We start from the raw sequence: 22,931 nt of genomic DNA on the forward strand, positions 1-22,931 counted from the left end.
TGGTGGGCGTCTCTTCCAGTGAGGGTGCGACTGTGGCGTGGCGCCGCTCCGCCTCGTTGCCCGAGGAGAAACGCCGAGCACGAACTCTTGGAGAACCCAGTCAACAAAACACGACTAAACACATGCAGCATCCATATCTGAGGACTAGCAGCCGGCACCGTTCGGTTTCCACTTGTATGTGCATGCATGTCGTGGTCATTTGATTAACGAAATCAGCTACCAGTCCATGTACAGAGTTTCGAGCCAAGACCAATCCCTTGCTGAATGGCTGGCATGCAATACGGGGTGTCTAGTGGACAAAACTATTTGTTTTCTCTTGCTCGCGTGCATAAAATTGCTTACTTGCTGACTTAAATATCTTGGATTCAGAGTACCCGGCCCAACCATCTTATCCTATTGAATTTTGAAGGACGATGGATATCGTCTGAGAGGGGAAGATAGATGAGGGATTTTTGCACGACCAGCCACTTGCTGCAACCGTCAGCAAAAATCTCAACCCATGATCGACGGATATTGGAAATACCACATACATTTTCTGAGATCTACTCTCTCCGTTTCTAAATACTTGTCTTTCTAGGCATTTCAATAAGTGACTACATACAAAGCAAAATGAGTGAATCTACACTCTAAAATATGTCTACATACATTCGTATGTAGTAGTCATTTAAAATGTCTACAAAGACAAATATTTAGGAACAGAGGGAGTATATCGCATGCATTAAAGTACTACCAGTAAAAAGTACCAGTGCACCACGTAGGTGCACGAAGAACCATGATCTCGTTTCGCGCTCAATTAGGGCTCATATCTAGCCATGAACCGCGGCGACCTAGAGCATCGATCAATGAATATCATGTGTGGCCATGTGCATAGCAGAAAAAATAGCAGTCATGTGTTAGAAAATAAGCTGCACACACGTGCGTCAAGCTATATACTAGCTCTAGCTCATGCTCTATCATAGTGAGTTATTTACCCAAAACCATCACACTTGGAACTAGGGTAACCACTTGGTACCACATTGAAGGCAGATCAGAAAAAACCACCAGAAATGTGCCTAATGCGTAACGCGGAGCACTGATAGTCGGATAACCTCGCGAAAACAGTCAAACTGACTGGTTGGGCCCACCTGTAAGCCTGACGTGGAATGCCTATGTGGAAATTTTGCTGAGTTGGACCTAGGTCCCACCTGTCATCCATCCATTGTCTTCTTCCTCCCCATCTCTTCAATCGGTCAAGCAGATGACGGGAGCTCCGGTGGAGAGGTGTTCGCCGGCGGCAGCCTGGAGCGGTGCAGGCCACCGCCCTTCCATAACTGAAAAAGGCAGGCCACTATGGTGATGGAGTGGTGCTCGTCCGCGTCACCCCCTTGGCCAGAAGAGAAATAGTAGGGCAGGCGCATGGCGGCGGCGCTCCGGCCACTGAACGGCGGCGGCGGTCGGTGTTGGTGGCCTGGAGCTCTGCGGCGGCGGCGGCGCTCAGGAGTGGGAGCGAGGAGGCAGGGTCGCGCGGCAGGGAGAGCGCGATGCGAGCGCGGAGCAAGCTCGCACGTCCTGCTGCCGAAGCTGCTCCCGCTTGCTGTGTCTCTGCCTCGTCCCTTCATTCCGTGCCGGCGGCGGCGGTCGGTGTTGGCGGCGTGGAGCTCCGCAGCAGCAGCGGCGCTCGGGAGTGGAAGCGAGGAGGCGGGGTCGTACGCTGAGCTCGGGCGAGATCCCGCCCCAGCCATGTCCGCGTCCACCGGAGGACGAGCGACCACGCTTCCACGACGCGGCCCGCGGACGCGAGCTGGTCTCCCGGAGGAGCTCGCCGGCGGCAACCAGGAGTGGTGCTGGCCAGGCATTACCGCTGCACATGTCCTCTGTGGTGGCGGCGCCGGTGATGTCCGTGTCCAGTGCTCGCCCACAACCTGTTCGGTCAAATGCCCACAGAGAAAAGGAGAGAGAAATAAAAAAGAAAAGGTGAAAAAAAATAAACACTTTAGTCATTAACAGGTGGGACCTAGGTCCAACTCAGCAAAATTCCCACATAGGCAATCCACGTCAGCCTTACAGGTGGGCCCAACCAGTCAGTTTGACTGTTTTCACGAGGTTATCCGACTATCAGTGCTCCGCGTTACGCATTAGGCACATTTTTGGTGGTTTTTTGTGATCTGCCTTCAATGTGGTACCAAGTGGTTATCCTAACTCCAAGTGTGGTGGTTTTAGATAAATAACTCTACCATACTAGAAGAACTTAGTCACCCGAATATCCCTCTGATGAGTGATGATTGTGACTTTGCAGTATCATTCCATGCATGCACCAAGTTGCACCATAACGGCCCCGTAAAAGAGGAAAATTTTGCAACCCAACGGCAGAAGTGGGCGTGTGGCCACTACAATCGCCATGTGCCAGAATTGCCAAGCCTGCGAGCGGCTATATATATATCTGCATGGAATGCAGGGCATTGCATTGCATCCAGTACAAGCGCCTCTTCCTATCACAATTAAGCTAGTGTCTCTCACTAGACGTTGGCTAGCAAGAAGCCATGGCCCATTCGTCTCTATCAACCGTGTTGCTCTTGTGCCTGGCCATGGCGGCGTCGGCGCAGTTGTCGCCGACGTTCTACCAAACGTCGTGCCCGAACGCTCTGTCCACTATCAAGGCCGCCGTGACGGCTGCCGTCAACAAGGAGAACCGCATGGGCGCGTCGCTGCTCCGGCTGCACTTCCACGACTGCTTCGTCCAAGTAAGCTCTTCAAATACATAACCTGATAGTCGGCACGCTCCCTGTTTTCATTCCGGTTTTGTTTGTTAAACACTAGGGTCCATAGTTATCCATGCATGCTTCCTGATTATGCTGCTTAACTACATGTGCAGGGTTGTGACGCGTCTGTTCTGCTGTCTGGCATGGAACAAAACGCTTTCCCGAACGTGATGTCGCTGCGAGGCTTCGAAGTCATCGACAGCATCAAGGCGAAGCTCGAGACCATGTGCAAGCAGACCGTCTCCTGCGCCGACATCCTCACCGTCGCTGCCCGCGACTCTGTCGTCGCCGTAAGACCTCCAACGTGTGTCACGTCATGATCACCACCAAGTAGACCGGCTAATTTGTTGGAATTCTGCCCACAGGATCGATCACATCAAAGTAGACGAAGAACACGCACACGAAAAACTTTAGCTAAGGGCATGTGTCGTGCCCCTTCTTTTTATTCCTTTTTCTGTTTTCCACTACCTGATACAATCAACCGGCCGTGCCGTGCATATAAATATGCAGAACCAACCGACCCAACACAAAGCCTATCTTACACGGGCTTGCTTTTGGACTCCAAAAGCATACACGGACACGCTAAACAATACCAATAATTTGTACTCCTAATCTCCTACACGTACCAGACTCATGAGCTGACTCACGGCAACTTGCAGGACTAGTACATAGCAATAGCCACGTACGTAACCCACTAGTACTCCAACTGGACTTTGACTCTTAGCACTAAGCGCATGCTAAACACAACTTAATCATCAAGATTACTCTAACATAATTTGCTCACCCTGGATATTGTTTTGTCCTCTGGTACAGTTAGGAGGGCCTTCGTGGACGGTTCCTCTTGGAAGGAGGGACTCCACCAATGCAAACGAAGCCGCGGCGAACTCCGACCTACCTCCCCCATTCTTTGACCTCGTTAACCTCACCCAATCCTTCGGCGACAAAGGCTTCACCTTGACCGACATGGTCGCCCTCTCGGGCGCCCACACCATCGGGCAGGCGCAGTGCCAGAACTTCAGGGACAGACTCTACAATGAGACCAACATCAACTCCGGCTTCGCGACGTCGCTCAAGGCCAACTGCCCCCAGCCGACCGGCTCCGGCGACCGCAACCTGGCCAATCTGGACGTGTCAACCCCGTACTCCTTCGACAACGCCTACTACAGCAACCTCAAGTCCCAGAAGGGTCTCCTGCACTCCGACCAGGTGCTCTTCACCGGCACCGGCGGCGGCACCGACAACACGGTCAACAACTTCGCAAGCAACCCAGCGGCGTTCAGCAGCGCCTTCGCCTCAGCCATGGTGAAGATGGGGAACCTCAGCCCATTGACTGGCTCTCAGGGGCAGGTCAGGCTCAGCTGCTCAAAGGTGAATTAATTGCTAAAAAATGGTCATATATGTGAGATTAATAAGGCTAGCAATGGCCATTATACAACATCCAAAATGTACTTGGGCGCCCTTTCTTGGACCATAAGCTTCTGAAAACAGGAGATGTGTCATATATGTATGTCAAGGCCTCGTGCAAAGGCATGAAGGTTTCCCTTGCGTCAGTTACTTGTTGACTTCTATACTATATGAATTATTGCTGCTTCATCCTTTTTTTCCCTGAAAGGAGGAAAAATCCCCCTGACCAACACCCGTAGTATTTTAGAACAAAGTCCGAAGCAGGAGAAAAGTTCAAATACATGGGCCGAACTAGAACAACGAAAACAGAAAGTATTACATCGCCCACTTGTTCCCCTAATCTCCAGCTATCCTATCACCAGATCGTCATCCAAAATGGACGAATAAAGCCCTGACGATAATCTCCCAACAGGTGCACCCAAAGCCATGGACTCCCACGCATCCACATCCTGGAGAGAGCATCTTGTACTGACCCAAAAACTGGTGGCTCGGAAGATGACTTGTAAATTTTTTTGAAACTTTTGCCTAGTTAAAAGCATGATCATTCACATCTCCATATTGCCCAAAGAAAAATGCACACAGCAACACAGATGTGCACTTTGAGCCAAGGATGAATTTCTTTCAACAAATTACCAAACATATTCCTTATTGATGTCGGCCGTGATAGATGGAAAGCAATATGGATGGCTCACTGGAGGAGCATTTCAAGTGTGTAAGAGAGGAGCAAGTGTCGAATTAATTCATTGTGATCACAAAAGGCGATATCTACTGCAACTTGTCCATCCACGGTTCGAAGTTGTCTTTCGTTAAGACTACTACTCTTTGTCCATACCACATGGATATCTTGATTTTAACAAGACTGTACAATTCGGGCCTTCATTCATGATATACTAGATGATACCCTGCGCGTTGCTGCGAAGATTTCTTGCAATATTTTTTATGAAATTTAAAATAACTATGATACATGTACAGATTTAACAGAAAATGCCCTGGGCAAATGGAGTTTCCAGGGAAAGCCGTTTGGGCCCTGCAATAATTTGTCCCCCATCAACCAAGCAGAGTCATGCTGTCCATTTTCCCCGTCAGGGTCTGTTGGAACACGACATTCAATCACACATGACTTAATACCGAGGCTATGGAAATATTTTAAGAGCTAATGCAATCATATTATAGAAGTATAAATTTAATCACGAAAATTGAAATATAATAATAACAATTTTCTTAGTGCCTCGACATATTTCCAACATATATTTTGGCCTATGTTACCCTCAACTTTGATAACTGCCCATGACCTCTCATGGTGCATTGGCCTCCACAGGACACTAAGGAAAGGCTACAAGTGGCAGGAGAGAGGACATTGAGGAGGGTGAGGAGATGTGATGAGGTAGGGTCGTCTTTCATAACAGGCGCTCCAGGATGCCTCTGAGGTGCCGTAATGCTAGCAAGCGTCACAGTCAGCATTTTTAACAATGGGCGTATATGGCAGCGATGTAACGGGTTGTCGTATACTTGTGAGAGTCACACAACGTTATTGTTTTGACCGTGTTCGGTGACGACTGCATGTTGAGTGTGGCGTAGCCACTTCGAGGGATGTATCCTCGATCACAATTTGTCAACCTAGAACCGTGTCGGTAAACGATCTGTCGACATGATACAACTTCAATGGTGATCCTTTTTTTTTCGAGCGAGGCGGTAGGTGAAAACATACCTGAACCCACTATCCAAATAGAAGTATGAAACTCGTCATTCACCTGAGACTGTTTTCAACTACTCTCTTCGTTTCTAAATATTTGTCTTTCTAGAGATTTTAACAAGTGACTACATACGAAGCAAAATGAGTGAATCTACACTCTAAAATATGTCTACATACATCCGTATGTTGTGTCCATTTGAAATGCCTAGAAAGACAAATATTTTGGAACGAAGGGAGTAGAAACCTAAACCTCAGAGATAACCTTCACGAGAGCATGCATCGGAATTGGATAATTTCTTTGCATAATTCTTTTCATATGAAAATCATTAGATGCCCTATGCACCTGGACATAGGAAGTAGTATAAGTAGGATCGATAGCAATTCTCCATGTCTTTGCATGACAAAGTGGGAATGCGATCGTTACATATATATGTAGATGCATGCATGATTTGCTGCTGCTCGTACATAAAATACAAGTTTTCAAAGAGCTGGTATTCATATTGGTCACTGGTTCTGTGGTCTTATTCATTCACGTGTGGTGCTGACTAGTAGACAGTAACTCGTCTGTCAATTATGAGTTCACCCTGGAGCAGCTGAGCCTGATCTGGCCCTGCGTCCCTGTCTTCGGCGCGATGTTGCCCATCTTGATCATGGCGGTCGTGAAGGCGCTGCTGAACGCTGCCGGGTTCGAAACGAAGTTCCGGACAGTGTTGTCAGTGGTGTCGTTGTTGAACAGCACCTGGTCCGAGTGCAGGAGCCCCCTCTGTGACATGAGGTTGGTGTAGTAGGCTTTGTCGAACGCGTTGGGGGTCGTCGTGTCCAGGTTCGCCAGGCTGCCGTCACCGGAGCCCACTGTCTGGGGCAGTTGGCCCTAAGCGACGCCGCATAGGCCGCACTGATGTTGGTGTCACCGCCGTAGATCCGAGCCCGGAAGGTCGAGCACTGCGCCTGGCCGATGGTGTGCGCGCCCGAGGGGGCCACCATGTCGACCGTATTGAGTCCACCCTTCCTGAGGAATGCTGCCTCGAGCTCTGAGCGGCTAGAATTAAAGCCTGGAAGTTCGCTGTTTGCCTCTGCCTCGTTTGCATCTATGGAATCTCTTCTCCCCAAAGGGACTGTCCATGACGGCCCCCCGAGCTGCACGCGAAGAATTCAAACAAAAGGCAAACAAACGGTTAACGATAAAAGATGCCGAGCATCCAGTCGATGATCTACATGATCGTAAGATGATATTCTTACGGCGACGACGGAGTCGCGGGCGGCGACGGTGAGGATGTCAGCGCAAGAGACGGTCTGATTACAGATGGCCTCGATCTGCGTCTTGATGCTGTCGATGACGCCGAAGCCCCTCAGCGACCCCGCGTTCGGGATAGCGTTTTGTTCCATGCCAGACAGCAGAACAGACGCGTCGCAGCCCTGCACATCACATACGCATAGTGTTCAGCATTCAGCAAGCAAAACCGATAGAAAACCGGGTACGTGACGGCTATCAGGCCATGCATGCATGTGGCCAACTTACTTGGACGAAGCAGTGTGGAAGTGCAGCCGGAGCAGTGACGCGCCCATCCGAGGGTCGCTGCTCACGGCGGCCATGACGCCGCTCTTGATGGTGGCCAGAGCCCTGGGGCACGACGTGTCGTAGAACGTCGGCGACAACTGCCCCGACGCCGCCGTGGCCAGAGCCACGAGCACCACCAGAGAAATGCAGGACGCTGAGGCGGCCATAGTTAGCTAACTAGCTACAAGAGCTGAAGAGCAAAGCCACGCCTGCTTACTAGCTACCTGCACTTCTCACTTCTTACTGGAGCGGTGGTGACTTGGTGGCTTGTGCAAGAGAGTAGTGCATCGCATGCATATTTATAGCCAAAGATTCAGCTCACCTGCATATGCAGATCGCCCACGGTCTCCTAGTAGGGATAGAGCTTCCAACATTCACTTTATGCATGCATGCATTGCAATTAATGCATTCATAAACACAATTTTTTAAGAAAAACAAGAGCATTAATTGAATGCTTTTGCAAACTATAAAAAATATTCCACTACTCATCGTCTATCTTGGTTGATGAGATTTTTGAATTGAGCCTTATAAACCGAAAATGAGGGAGTAGATGGCATATTGGCATCGATCGACAAGCTTATTTGGAAGGAAGGGTCGCGCATGCATCCAAGGCTTAGGCTGCGGCAGCTTCCAGCTTGAGTCGCTACTCGCTACCACCAACACCAACCTGGCCAACTTGAGCGATCTCTCTTGGAGTTTATCGCGCAGATATATGCAAAACATTGAACGATCTCTCTTTTTTCATCAGTTCCATGCTCACGGACGCCTGGAGCCATGTGTGCGTGGACGCCAACCGTTTGGCCTTACGTACATACGAATAGTAGAGTCAGCGTTGTTCCAAGGCGATTCACCCTCGTTTTGACCGGTGCGCAGTCATCTTGCGCTCCCGTCGCCAACACGAGACAATTCTGCAGCTGGGACGCTGAGAGGTGAGCCTAGCTTCTCAAACGCACGGTGGGAATGGTGAGGCAGAACTGAGGCCGCACAGCCGTAGACCGGCACCGACGGATGTTTAGGCCGGCCCTAACGTGGCCCGGTCTACAGGCCGGACGAATTTTCTTAGGCTTCCTTGCCTCCGAAGAATTGCTGGTTAGATTTGAGTTTCTGAAGCATGGGGGAGATGGACACCGGAAGATTGAGGCGCCATCGGCCGTGTGCATTTTTTTTTGGTCTAGAAACTGTAACTACCATTGGTCGAACTTTGCTTGCTAAGTCGGTCGATTCCTCCTAAGCAGTGTACTCCATCACGCCTCTCATCGTCCCGCTGAGCACGCTCTAAAACCTCAACAAAATTGAGCGGGCTTTTCTTTGGTCTGGCTCCAACAAGACCACCAGCGCTAAGCACAATGTCAAATGGGAGATTGTATGCTGCCCGAGTGAGTACGGTGGCCTTGGCGTTCTAAACACTCAAATTTGTGAGAGCTCTGCGTCTTCATTGGCCATGGTATGAATGGAAAGGGCCCAACAAGCTGTGTGTGAGGCTTGAAAATCCGTGCACCAAGAAGGATCTAGATTTTTTATATGCTTGCACCACTATCACCGTGGGCAATGGCGCAAAGACACCATTTTAGGACTCCCCATGTCTCCTTGGCCGTAAGCCAAAGGACATCACATCTTATCTTTGAAGCTTCGAGAAGGAAGAATTTAAATGAGAGTGAAGCCCTTAAAGATAACGCTTAGATCCTCGAGATCAAACAAAACACTATCGTCTCCGTTGCCCACATCTGGGAGTTTTTTACTCTTTAGACGCATGTGCATGACTTCCCTCTTGATGACCTCGTGGAGGATGACATTCTCTGGAAGCACTCTAATGATTAGATCTATTGGGCAGTCATCTTGCGCTCCCGTCGCCTTCAGTGAGCACGAGATAATACCTCAGCTTGGACGCTGAGAGGTGAGCCTGGCTTCTCAAATGCACGGTGGGTAATGGTGAGGCAGAACTAAGGCCGCACAGCCATAGGCCAGCACCGACGGATGTTTAGGCCCGATCTGTAGGCCGGACGAATTTTCTTAGGCTTCCTTGCCTCCGAACAAGTGCTGGTTAGATTTGAGTTTTTGATGCATGGGGGAGATGGACACCGAAAGATTGAGGCGGCATCGACCGTGTGTATTTCCTATTTCCAGAAACTGTAACTACCACTGGTTGAACTTTGCTTGTTAAGTTTGTGGTTTCCTCCCAAGTTGACCGGTGTACTCGATCACGCCTCTCACCGTCCTGCTGAGCACACGCTCCAAAACCTGAACAAAATTGAGCGGGTTTTTCTTTGGTCCGGCTTCAACAAGACGATCGGCGCTAAGCGCAACGTCAACTGCAAGATTGTATGCTGCCCCAGTGAGTACGGTGATCTTGGCGTATGTCCTAAACACTGACAAATTTGTGAGAGCTCTGCGCCTTCGTTGGTCATGGTATGAATGGAAAGAACCCAACAAGTTGTGTGTGAGGCTTGGAAATCCGTGCACTGACGAGGACCTAAAACTTTTATATGCTTCCACCACTATCACCGTGGGCAATGGCACAAAGACATCATTTTGGGACTCCTCATGGCTCCTTGGGCGTAAGCCTAAGGACATTGCATCGCATCTTTGAAGCCTCAAGAAGTAAGAATTGAAAGGTGCATGAAGCCCTTAAAGATAACGCTTGGATCCTTAAGACCAAACAGAACACTATCATCTCGGCTGCCCACATTGGGAGTTTTTTTCCCTTTGGAGTTTGGATGCTTGTGCATGGCTTCCCTCTTGATGAACTTGTGGAGGATGACATTCTCTGGAAGCACTCCAATGATGAAATCCACCCGGCGTCCACCGCATATAAAAGCATAATTTCTTGGGAGGACTCTTTCCCCGATGGATCCCGTGACATGAAAGGCTTGGGCTCCACCAAAAGTCAATTTCTTTTCTTGGCTCGCGATCCAACACCGGATTTGTCTTGAATGTTTTGCACTACCTCCGTCCTACTTTATTCGTCACCTTCATGTTTTGTGCCAAATTTTGACTTTAAATTTAACTAACAAAATATTAATGCATGTCACTAAAAATAGCAACATTGAAAACTATGTACAAATACGAATCAAAGGATGTAATTTTTTAATTATGGCATGCATTCATATTTTGTTAGTTAAATTTATGATCAAAATTTGACACAAAATATAAAAGGGGCCTGTAAACCAGGACAGAGGTAGTACATTGATAAGAGTCAATTACACCAGTGGTGCTAGAACTTGGCGCAAACGGTCACTTTAGTGCTAGAACTTGCGGGATACATTAAAGTGGTGCAAAAACTTGGTTTGGACATGCAAATATGGTGCAAATCTTGTCTGTATACGGCCGCAACACTGACGAGGCATGGCATCGTGGCATAGGGCCCGCTGTCAGTGACTGCATAGTGAAGGCTGGGCATGTGGCGTGCTCTTTTTGCAAAAGCACCCTCAGTTTTTTATTTATTTTTTCTCACGAAAAGGCACCTGTTAGACGTGTGGCATCTGGTGGGTCTCACTTCTCAGTAAAACATCACAATTTTTGTTAGAATGAAAAATATGATGCAGAGGGATTCATACTGGTGACCGTGGTCTAACCACAGCGCGCGGCTAACCACCCACCCAGAGTTCACTTGCTGATGCATAAGCATACACAAGTTTTATATCTTTGAATTAAGTAATATAAATCAACAATTTTAATCTGTAAAAGTTTCGCCCGTGGGGTTTCGAACGAACTACCCATAAAACCCATTAACAGTCACGTAAATGGCGATCCATAGAGTGAGCCACGTCATCACAGGCAAACTGTTGTGGGAGGCCAATCGGGAGAGAGCTTTGTGCCCGGCCAATTGCGTTATCATGCGTGAGAAGAAGAAAAAAGCGATAGAAAAAATGCCGCTAGATAGCACCTCCTTGTGATTGGGCACAATGCCTTTGTAGGGAAGCAAACTCTTTTCCTCCGATCCTGCAGCCTTCCTCATCCCTCTTCCTCGATCCTCCCTCCACCACCAGCCGCTGCTACCGCTCCTCCATGGCTCAACCCCTCCTCTTCGTCCGATGGAGGTGACCGACTTTGCTCGGTCTCGAGCTGCTCGTTCTCTCCTCTCCCCCGACGACCAGTGCAGGGGAGAGAAGATGAGAGAGGAGGGAGAGAGAAGGAAGGAGAGGAGGGATAAAGAGATAGGAAAGAGAAAAGGGAGGTACGACGGCGGACGGGGTAGGTTCACCGGTCGGCGCCGGCAAGGTCGGGCGTGGTCTCGGGGTCGGTGGTGGCTTGATCCGCTCTTGGATCGGGGGCCTCCCGTCCGCGCCGCAGCGTCGCTGGCATGGAGGCCCGGGCTCGGGCAGCCACTGTCGTGTCGGGCGTGCTGGTGAGGTCTCTAGGGACACCATGGCCCCAATGTAAACGGCAACGCGGCCGCCCCAGAGGAAGTCAAAGACGAAGGATCACTGGCAGTTTGATCGAGTTCATCTTCATCCTACAGGTGGATCCAACAAGTTTGAGTGAGTAATGCTACTATTCTTCTCTTGGCTGGTGTTCGTGCTCTGCTTTTGGGCATTATTGTTTCTCATTTGATGCTGATGCAGCAGCTGGAGACACAGAAGAAGGGAGGCAGGTGGAGCAGTTGATGGAACAGGAAGAGGACATCATGGTATTTTCAATCAGCATCTGCACTTCTCCTTTTTCTTCTTTGTTTAGGTGTTTCAAATCTCAATTCATCGGTTTGGAACTTGGACCCTCGGAACTCTTTTTTCAGTTCTTACTAAAATCCCAATTTGGTTGTCTTATAATATTTTACTTCTCTGAATTTTCTCTTTTGCCTGTTGGTTTAGTTGTTCTGCATGCACTTGGCCCCAAATCTTTTAACTTAGTTGGTCACAACTCACAGCTGGTGTTTATCTTCTTAGGATCTACCTAGCTGAGGATGGCATGCTGGCACAACAACATGGTCCTATTGGGGATGGTGAAGAAACAAACCCCACTGTCAGTTCTCCAAACCCTACTGGGGATGATGCGCCTCCTGCTCTCGTCCTCTGTTCGTCCGTCCACCTCGCTCCAGCCGCCGCCTCTCGTCCTCGGTTCGTCGTTCCGCCTCTCTCCACCCGTCGTTGCACTGCTTCTGTAGACCACCATGAAGGTGAGATTGCCCCTCCCTTACCCGACATTCTTCCCTTTTCGGATCTATTGCTGCTGTGCTTACTGGTCGTGGATGTTCTGTCGTTGTAGGTGGTTGTTGGTTGAGTGTGAGAGCTGTAGTTCTTCGTCGATCGCTGATCTTGTTCGTCAATGAATTCTGCGGCTGTCATCGTCACCAAGGTATGGTTTGTGGTCTACTGATGCGTATCCATGGATGTTTCTGTGTCGATTTTTGGTTCGTGCCTGTGTAACTCATGAACTGTTTGATCTTATGTCCTCTCACTGTGGGACGTTAAATTTGTTTTTCTTTTTTCAGAAATCGCACTAATTGGTTCGTCGTCAGATTTGCCTTGCTGTTTCTTCTGCTCAAACGATCATCTTTGTGTTGAGGTTCGATTTTCAGCACTTTTCCTTGCCGCTTCAATTTATTGTGCTTTTTCTTGTATGAGATTTCAAGCAAGCTTGTTGAGTTTGTCCTTCTTCTTCTTCTTAGAGAATCTGAGGAGAATTGTTATGTGCGAGTGTACAAACATAGATTTGAAATCAATTCTGCTGTGTTATATGCTTTAAAACGAGATGTACCTAACTGAACTTGTTTGTGCCGTTTAAAATTCAGTTATGTGCAAAGAAACAGCAAATAGCGGTTTACTGTAACTTTTCTTGTATGAGATTTCAAGTGAGATTGTTCAGTTCGTTATTCTTTTTGTTCATAGAGATTCTGAGAAAGATTGTTATGTGCCACTGTATAAAGATGAATTTGAAATCAATTGAGCTGTGTTGTATGCTTTAGTAGGAAATGAACTTAACTGAACTTGTTGCTGGCGTTTAGAATTCAGTTATCTACAGAGATACAACAAATACCAGTGTAGTGTAGCTTTTCTTGTATAAGGTTCCAAGCAATATAGTTCGGTTAGTTCTTATTTTTCTTCTTAGAGATTTTGAGCAAGATTGTTATGTGTGATTGTGTGAAGGTGGATTTCAAATCAATTCTGCTGCGGTGTGCACTTTAAAACAAGAACTGAACTTGCTTGTGCCATTCAAAATACTGATCTACAAAGAAACAACAAATAAGTTGCCAGTTTTAGAAGTGGTGCAACAGATAGTTTGTTAGATGATTGAGACAGCTACAAGGTCATTTGACTCTCCAATCGTTCAAATTTTCATCCAAAAGTACAGATTCGCTGCTCATAGACCACATGAATCGATTGACGTCGTATGTGCTAAATGCACATTAAGATTCAGTTTCGCGTACTGTTTCAGTTACATGAATATTTTTGTCATCAATACATCCATTATATATTAATCTACTCCCTCCGTCTCAAAATAAGTGACTCAACTTTGTACTAACTTTTCCATTTTGCCTTCCTGATTGTACTATGCTCTATCCATTTTGGCTTACATTTTGCCTTCCCGGTTGATCACGTACATGCTTACCTGTACACATAATTCTCATCACTCTTTTTCATGATTCTCGACATCGCAAAAAATAATAAAGAGCAAGTAATTTGATAATAATATGTACCCTGAAAGCCACTCTTCTTCATGACTATATCGTTGTCATCGGATATTATATAGATATTAAGACTTTTGTTCTTAGAGATTTTGAGCAAGAGCAAGTAATTTGATAATAATATGTACCCTGAAAGCCACTCTTCTTCATGACTATATCGTTGTCATCGGATATTATATGGAGATTAAGACTTTTGTTCTTAGAGATTTTGAACAAGAGCAAGTAATCTGATAATAATATGTACCCTAAAAGCCTTGTCATCAGATATTATATACAGATTAAGACTGCATATCGAGGTCATTTTATAAGATTTCGAGTTCCATCTTTAAGGACAATTTGCAATATCATGTTTACTACGTCTGTAATACTCTTACTGCTGTATTGGGTGTTGAAATGAACTAACTGATATTGAATGTAATGTAGAATCTTAGTTATCATAGTTACACTATGGAATTAGGTCATTGTTGCTGAATATGGTATGTGCTTCTCATGAGTTGGTTGCTTTCAATCACTTAAGTTACGGTATCTTTTCTCAGGAATTGGCGTCATCAATTGATACTCGAGTTTACCTTGTTATTTGATCTGGGCATATCGACTCTGCGGTAAGGTGTGCTTGCCACTCATTTTATCTGGGTTGAGTTACTTGTGCTTGGATTGTGTGCGAAAGTGCCTATGTGAGCCCGAGCTCCTGTACGCTCGCTATCTGTGCCGCTGCTTTGCCCCGAGATGCTCGTCCTAAGTAGTATAGGACCAGGTATACTGCCTGTATTCGAATAAATATAATAGGCCCATGGCCCACATCTGACGAATGACAGACTTAACCCCGTTGCCTACGTCCGGCTGGCCCGATGTAACCAGACTAACGCCGTCGCGTTGGAGAACTTATTGGGCTGGCCACCCATCCGACACGGCGCTATCTCTCTACAGCACGACCTCTCATGTTTTGTCTTCAAAGAAACCCAACTCTCACCCTGCCCACGAAAAATGATTCGGATGGATAGCACCGTGTCGGATGGATAGTGCCGTTGTAGTACAGTACACATTGGCCAACTAAAAAGAAAAGTAGTACACATTTGTATGCGACAACTAAGATCAATTTCCCAAAATATTTTTTTTTGAACAACAGAAGGCGCACAAAGCGCCAAACTTTACTATTCAGCTCAATAACAGTGTACAGCATGGATTACAAATCCCTGGAACTGAAAATTGGAAAGAAGAGAAACTACAGGGCAAGATCCATTTCGATGAGCTGAGGCAAAACAGCATATGTCAGGTCCTAGATAAGGCCTAAGAACCTGTTGAGCCATATTGTGGGCAATCCCATTGATCTCCCTAGAAATGTGAAACACCTGAGCATGAAGATCAGAGGAGAAGAAGAAAAATTCAGCTAGTATTTTCCTGATAGCCCAGGGGATGGCAACATCAGAAGCCTTAGAAGAAGCAGCAAACGATGCCAAAGAGAGGCAGTCGGTGAGGAAAGTAGGTTGAGAAATGTTAAGGCGATTAGCCACTTGAGCCACCAAGAGAAGAGCCAAAGCTTCCGCTTTCAAAGGAGAATCTGTATCCGCAGAAGACGCTTGAATCTGAACATTGATTTCCGTCGGATCTTGTGGCAAACAAAGGTAGACTCCGATGCCAGTAGCCACCATTCCTTGAGTTAAACCAGGGATTTTTTTACACCTGAAAGCTGCATCAGAGTAAACTCTTGGTCCTGTTAGCAGAAGATCAGACTTAATTGTTTTTCCCTGCACAGGTAGCTGGTTAACAGTAGGCACAACACAAACAACGTTATTTTGGAGAGAAACATGCATATTATCATTCAATTCAACATCGAGAGCTTTAGCAGCAATATGAATTTGATAGGGAAGAGCTCTCTTCCTGTTGAAAAGATGGTCATTCCGAGCTTTCCATAGGCACCACAAAAAATTGAGAATGTTAGGCACAGATGCATGGGAATGAATCATGTTAATTAAAGCATGTAAAACGCTGTGAATAGTAGGATTGGCTTGAATTAGTGCATCCGTTCTAATGCACCAAGGAGAAGAGAACCAAGCAGCTCTAGCGAAGTCGCAAAGAAAAAACAAATGCATCTCATCTTCTTGCTGTCCACATCTGCAACAAAATTGAGAGATATGTAGAGAAAAGCGGCCAGCTCTCAAACCTGTGGGAAGGGCCTCCCGGAGAAGCCTCCAAGCAAAAGTCTTGACTCTAGGAATTATTGTCTTTTGCTTCCAAATCAGCTTTAGAAGATTTTTAATCTGCAAAGGAACTTGAGAAGGAGCAGATCTAGGATTAGCATGAATGTCCTGCAAGCACAATTTATAAGTGGATTTGGAAGTACAATTGCCATTAGGTGTTAGATCCCAACAAAGTATATCCGGACAGTTCTCTTGAATAATATCAGTTTGAATAATAGCATTAGCAAGAGGCTGTCGGAAAAGAGAAGAAATCAAATTATTATCCCAAATTTTGGTTCCAGGAACCCAAAGATCTTTAACAAGAGAAGGGTAAACATAACCTGAAGGCTGAACAATAAGGTAATCATAAACAGTAGTCCAAAAAGAGCACCAGGGTACATCGGCGATATTATCTTCTACTTAATGCCGGCACTATAAAATATGATAATTTAGCATTATAGCACACTGTATACTAACAAACTCAAAACTTAGGACATCTCTATCGCTGACCCTCAAACCGCCCGCACACATTACGAACGCACTGCCTGGACATATTATGTCATCCAACATAATGCCAAATCGGTCCGCGGACCGGTCCGAATGTTTGCTTTTTCATAAACCGGAAGCAAACAGGGGGGCTTTACGTGTGTCCAGACCGCTACCACGCACACGCCGGGCAATCTGGTTCCACCCAAAATCGTCTCGCTCGCCCTTTCCTGGCCGAAGCAGTTGCCCCGCATTCATGTCACTCTAGAGCGCTAGCTCCACATTGATGCCGCCCCAGAGCGGACGTGGCCTCTCATGTCGGCATTGAAGCGGCTCGCTGGTCAAGAGCGTCGTCCGTGACATGTCCCCAATGTCCGCTCATGTTCAATGCCAAAGAGATGCTGCTGCACAGGACGGGGCGGATATCTACCGCTTTCAAATGGGTTGCCCGTTCGTCCGCCTGCCGTCATTATGCAGGCGCTCTGCCCGAGAATCCAACTCCGGCGCATGTATCGACACACCCCGTTGCTTGGTCTCACCGGTATCCGCTATTTCAGAGATGCCATTCCCGACACAAACCGCACCACAACACGTCCGCTCCACATCCTTCTCCCGTGCACCACATCTGCCATGACCGCGAGCAGTAACATGTTGTGGGAGCGACTATCAACGGAGCAGAAGCATGAGGTGGCCACTCTTGCAGTCGTCTAGCAAGGCCGTCGTGCCAGGTGGATAGAACCCCACATACCAGGATGTTCCCCGGAGGTCCCCGATGATAACCCAAAGATGGAGACAGGCTCTAACGACGACTCGGTGCCGGAGCTCACGCTGGCCCATGCCGGTTTGACCATGGATCAGACGTAGGCACACTTCGACGATACAATGGCGGAGGAGCAGCTGGCGCCGCCAGCATTGTCGGCGTTCCGACAAGTGCAGGAGGAGCGGGGGTACAACCTCTCCTTCCTGAGCAGCACCGGCTGGCGGAGAGTCAAATCTATGGCGAGCGCGCGAGTGAGGAGGCCATGGCAGCCATGGCGGCGAAGAACCCCAACTTCGTCACTACGCAATGCGTGCTCTACGAGGCCTCGCGTTCTCACACCGCTCGCAATGCGGTCTCGGCTTAGCCGGATGTGCCCATGATGCTAGCGGCGCAGGCGATCACGAAAGACAGAGCCAGCTATGCGTCCTTCATGCCACTAATGACGCCTTGTTGGGGTCGGTGGCACGACAAGCGTTCCACCCAGTCCGTGTCCATCGTTGACCTCACAACCATCGACGACGAATAGGTTGCTGACTCCGACAAGGAGTAGTACATGGGAGGGTGCGAAGCCTCAAGTCCCAAGTGGGCTGGTCCATGTCTCATGTCCTACTCTTCCTCGCCGGCGACCGCACCTTCACTTCATGGGTCTCATCTCCATCAGACATGAACACGACCAATGTTAGAGGGGAATAACATGACCCGAAGGACGGGTGCCCCCTGTATATTTAGACTAGCTTCAGATTCGATCTTTTTTAATTGAAATATGTTTAAAATGTAACGAATGTGCTCCGGTTTAGATGAAATCATCCGCTTTGTTTAAATTTGTTTTGAAATGGATGCGTGCATGATTGGATTGACGACTCTTGCATCAGTGTCCTCGAACTGGTCCACACCGGTCTACGAACAGATATGGTGTCTAATTTGGAAGTCAGCGTTGGAGATGCCCTTATCCCTCTTCATCCAAAAGTTGGTTGCCCACACACCCAACACATATGACACTACGACAACAAATGCACCTTGTGTGAAGTGAAAGGCTATTGTGAGCTCGAGCTCACATGAGTTCGGGTGAACAGTAAATTTAAATAATAGTAAACAATTAAAAAAAACTGATTTTTTTCAAGAAACATTGATACTCCCTCTATTCCAGAATATAAGGTGTATTGCTTTTTGTGCAAATCAAACTTGTGGATGTTTGATCGAGATCATAGCAAAATATCAACTAATATAATATAAAAATACTTTTCATGATGGATCGAATGATACAAATTTGGTACTATAGATGTTCATATTTTTTCCTAAAAACTTAGTCAAATATGCAATATGCACATGTTTGACTTTTGAAAAAACTAATACACCTTATATTTTGGAATAGATGGAGTAGTTTTTCTACATGCGTGAAATTTTTCGTAATGGAATCACATTCGTGCAGATGTGGACAAAAAAAATCAATGCTTTCAAAAGCACACTTTTTGCAATATGCACATATTTGACTTTTGAAAAAACTAATAGACCTTATATTTTGGAATAAATGGAGTTGTTTTTCTACACGCGTGAGATTTTTCATAATGAAATCACATTCGTGCATATGTGGACAAAAAAATCACTGCTCCAAAATGCTTTTAAAAGCACACTTTTTGAAGCATCGATTTTTCCCCAGACCTCCAAGAATGTGATATCATCACGAAAATTTGCACGCGTGTAGAAAAAAACATCAATGTTTTTTGCCAAAAAAAACATATTTTTTCTAAGTTTTTCTTTTTTGGAATTTCGAGCTCACGTACTGCATGCTTCTCCACTGCATGCTTCTCCGTCTGAAATGACAATGATGCATTTCCAAAACAGAGGATAATCAGTATTTACTCCAATACATGTTCAGAATTTCGGACTTTAACCATTTTTGCAAAAATAAAAAAAATACGGTTGCTCGCACACCCACTTCAGGCTCTTTAGTTCATACGCTGAAGTAAGTGACAGCAACACATGCATGACTTTCCTGGCTTCGAGCTACTGATATTAACCTCCGTACATTTTTGCTACTGACAGATTCCCATGAACGGAGGTCTTAGGAGACAACTACGCCGAGTTAGCCATCATTTCATTCATTTACTACACGCCTATCGGAGTTAACCAGAAAGCGGAAATCCTGATCCACGGATCATAACGGAACTAAACGAACCCGTTCCGCTGCTCCGCTGACATGGCCCACTGCCCAGGTGCACCACCGTGCGTATATTTCCTTTTCTCTATTATATTCCTCTCCACTGTACATGCTGCATTTATTACACGCACCACATCACGAAGCAGTTCTGAACAGCCCAGATAACGAGCGCCTGTACGCCCGCGCTCACATACTCCATGTCCGATTGTGTGTGCTTACTCACACTTTTTTTCTTTCACCGGCTGTGATATTTATATGCATAAAAAACAGAGAACATGAATTCCACTGATCCTGATTTCGATCATGCTGCTGCACGTAGTCGAACTGTTTCCCAACACCGTAACAGAGTGGCAGCACGTCTTGCCCTATTCCAAAGTGCGCTATGGTTTGACATGATCATAGGTTATTCTTGTCCTTATAATATTACGTTCTGTGTGATGTGAACTTATGTGCAAATGACTTGTTTAGGTGCCTTGAATTCTGTACCCGGATCATTGTCCTCTGGTGCAAATGGTGCATTTATGGGTATGGATCATCAACATTCTAATTCAAGCCTATTATGGTAGTGCCCTTTTAACGTATATTACAACATTCTTTCCGGTTGTCTCGCATACATACATACAGCTAGTTAAGGCGCCGTCAGCGAATGCAAAAGAGAAAAATGCGTATCTGGCGTCGAACAGGTCTGTCCTGCTTGTGTCGCCTTGCGATCAATTGTAAAAACAACACCTAGGTCATTATCGAACTGTGCTAAATTAGTTCTTTCGTTTGTTTGAAAGTTACCCCTACCAGACTACATCTACCACACGCTCTGTTTTCTTGTGATTACACAGAGTTTTTAAAAGGTATTTTTGTAGTCAAGGTCATATACCTTAGAAACTTTCTGAAAACATCTAATGCATTCTCTCTACAGCATCGTATAAAAAGAGGTCGTATCTGGGAGCGCCTGAGTACACATGCCAGTTCTATGGCGCCGTGTTTTGGTTCCGCGAGAGATGTAAGAAAGAAACGTGTGTGCCTGAGCATCGTATCATATATAACCTATGCTGCAAGGGCGGTAAAGTGTCAATGCCTGCTTTCAGAAACCCACCACTTTTTCTGTCAGAACTACTTAGGTTTGAGGGTGATTCACGTTCTAAGCAATTCTTGGATAAAATCAGACAATACAATTCCCCTTTTGCTTTCACCTCCATGGGAGCAGGTATTGATAAACATATTAACGAAGGTGGTGGTCCATATGTATTTAAAATTCATGGTCAGGTATATCACCGTATTGGATCGCTTCTGCCAAATAGAGGTGTGACTCCAAAATTTGCCGAGCTATATATTCATGACACACAAAATGAGGTCTCAAATCGAATTAATGCCGTGATGAACGAAGATAGTGAAAAAGACAGTGGTATTGATAGAGACATAGCTGATGGTTTGATGAAGATGCTTGATGAGTTTAATCCTCTTGTACGGACATTTAGAATGGCTAGAGATTGACTTGAAAACCAAGGCGAGGAAAGAATTGCTATTAGAATAGTTGGTGCGGAAAAAATGATTCGGTGCAATATAATCTCCCTGCATGCACAATCAACAAGACGTTTGCCAAACCAGGCCAGCGCATGGTATGCTCAAATGCACAGCCTATTCAATATTTACTAAGTTCATAGTATACCAAATTGTATCTCCATACTGTGCAAGTCCCACTTTTTATTGTCTTTTTAACAGAAAAGATGCTGCTTGATTTTAACCGAGCATCTCTGCTTTTAACTTTATCTTTTCAACAACACTACTAATGCTTTAATGGCACGCGCACACTGTATATGAAAATGACAAATTTGCCTTGTGTAAGCCCAATTTTCTTTCATCGCCATTCTTTCCCACTCCCATACTTTGTTATACTCAATGAGATTCATTCAACTCACTTTTAAAATATTACTCTGTAGTCGACCATTCAATTACAAGCACATTTATTTTTACTTCTTCATCTTCCTTTACTTCTCCACTCTTTTCATGTGCTTCATCGGCCATTTTACAGAATATACAGTGTTGTTTTGTTATGCATTTTAATTACCTTAATTGTTGTAAGTTTGTGATGATACAAAGGGAAGTTGCATACATATTTTCTTATTTATACTATTCTTCTATCCATGCTTAAGATATAAAAAATCTTGTTCTGTTCATACTACTTAACAGTCAGCACTTTAGTCATCTTACAAATACCAATTATGTTCCCCTTCTCACTGTATATCAGATAGATCAGCACCTGGTCTGTTGTTATTTTTCTCCTGCCCCTTTTGAAATTTCTACTTTATCTTTTCTAGCTTACCATTTTTCATTCCTTTGTTATCTATTCATACACTAGGCTGTACATACTCAAATCATCAATTGGACACCAGAAATATTGACTTCTCTTTGCTCTTTCATCAGCCATTTTACTTGAGCATTCATAAATGTGGGTCCTCAAGATATGTACTCACTAACGATACTTTCCTATCACCATTAATATCATTAATATCCATAGAACACGCTCCTATCTTCCATATCACACAACAATTTCTGTCCATGTAAATAACTTGCTTTCTTTTACCAATATTTTCAGGTTAACTATACTGAAGAGAACCTGCTCGACTACATTGATCCAAACAATGATACACTCATGGTCAGACTTGCAGACGACCATCTGCTCGCCGAATGTCGCATCATGCTAGGAACTGACAAGAGGGCCACTACAACCACCAACATTCGTGAAGGAGACATCTGTGCATTTCGTTTCAGGATCACTTCAAAGGGCCGCCTGGTTCTCACCGTGCACTGCCTCTAGATGCACCATCGAAGACGCTGCAGCCCATGTGTGACTGTGTCAATATAATATAATATAATCCTATGATAACCTATGGTTCGCTTTTGGGCATCATGGTTGTCACTATTCTTTATAGTATATATTTCTATTTCTCATATTAAATTTTTGTTAACTAAAGCAATCATCCCAAACGCTAACTAGAATAGAAAAGAGTGTTAAAGGGGCGAGTACAACCAGGCACCGCCCAGCTCCCCCTCAAGAGGCGCGCCACGGGCGTGCCCCAACACCTAGTGTAAAACAAGTAGGAGGGCGTGCCACTCCAACTATGGACTCTCACATGTTTTTTTTTGAGACAAATGGATTCTGATGTGTCAATTTTTTTGGGAGGAGTGTAAATATAATTGTTACAGTACATGTCTATAACAGAACGTGCTCCAGGGCTACAATTTACCTGTATATAACAGAATATGTATAAAATTTGTAATTATAAATAATATACATATAAATAAATATATAAACCAAAAAATGCTCACCTATTAATTTA

The 22,931-nt window shown here is 45.8% G+C and overlaps 1 protein-coding gene, 1 long non-coding RNA gene and 1 pseudogene across 2 annotated transcripts; 2 read left to right on the forward strand and 1 right to left on the reverse strand.

Annotated features, from left to right (window-relative positions):
* Positions 1–2,456: 2,456 nt before the first annotated feature.
* On the forward strand, positions 2,457–4,331 carry LOC119353293 (peroxidase 2-like). Its single transcript, XM_037619895.1, has 3 exons — positions 2,457–2,720; positions 2,852–3,028; positions 3,552–4,331. Exons 1-3 carry the CDS (start codon positions 2,520–2,522, stop codon positions 4,113–4,115), a joined length of 942 nt encoding a protein of 313 aa, XP_037475792.1. The 5' UTR covers positions 2,457–2,519; the 3' UTR covers positions 4,116–4,331.
* Positions 4,332–6,301: 1,970 nt separating this feature from the next.
* On the reverse strand, positions 6,302–7,615 carry LOC119358961 (annotated as a pseudogene).
* Positions 7,616–11,294: 3,679 nt separating this feature from the next.
* Positions 11,295–22,592, forward strand: LOC119353294. Its single transcript, XR_005170387.1, has 9 exons — positions 11,295–11,871; positions 11,956–12,020; positions 12,277–12,506; positions 12,596–12,685; positions 12,822–12,895; positions 14,552–14,622; positions 19,482–19,651; positions 20,065–20,121; positions 22,187–22,592. It is a non-coding gene; the product is annotated as an uncharacterized LOC119353294 (long non-coding RNA).
* Positions 22,593–22,931: the final 339 nt, after the last annotated feature.

The sequence above is a fragment of the Triticum dicoccoides genome, chromosome 2A, assembly GCF_002162155.2.
Source record: "Triticum dicoccoides isolate Atlit2015 ecotype Zavitan chromosome 2A, WEW_v2.0, whole genome shotgun sequence".
NCBI classification, from domain to species: domain Eukaryota; kingdom Viridiplantae; phylum Streptophyta; class Magnoliopsida; order Poales; family Poaceae; genus Triticum; species Triticum dicoccoides.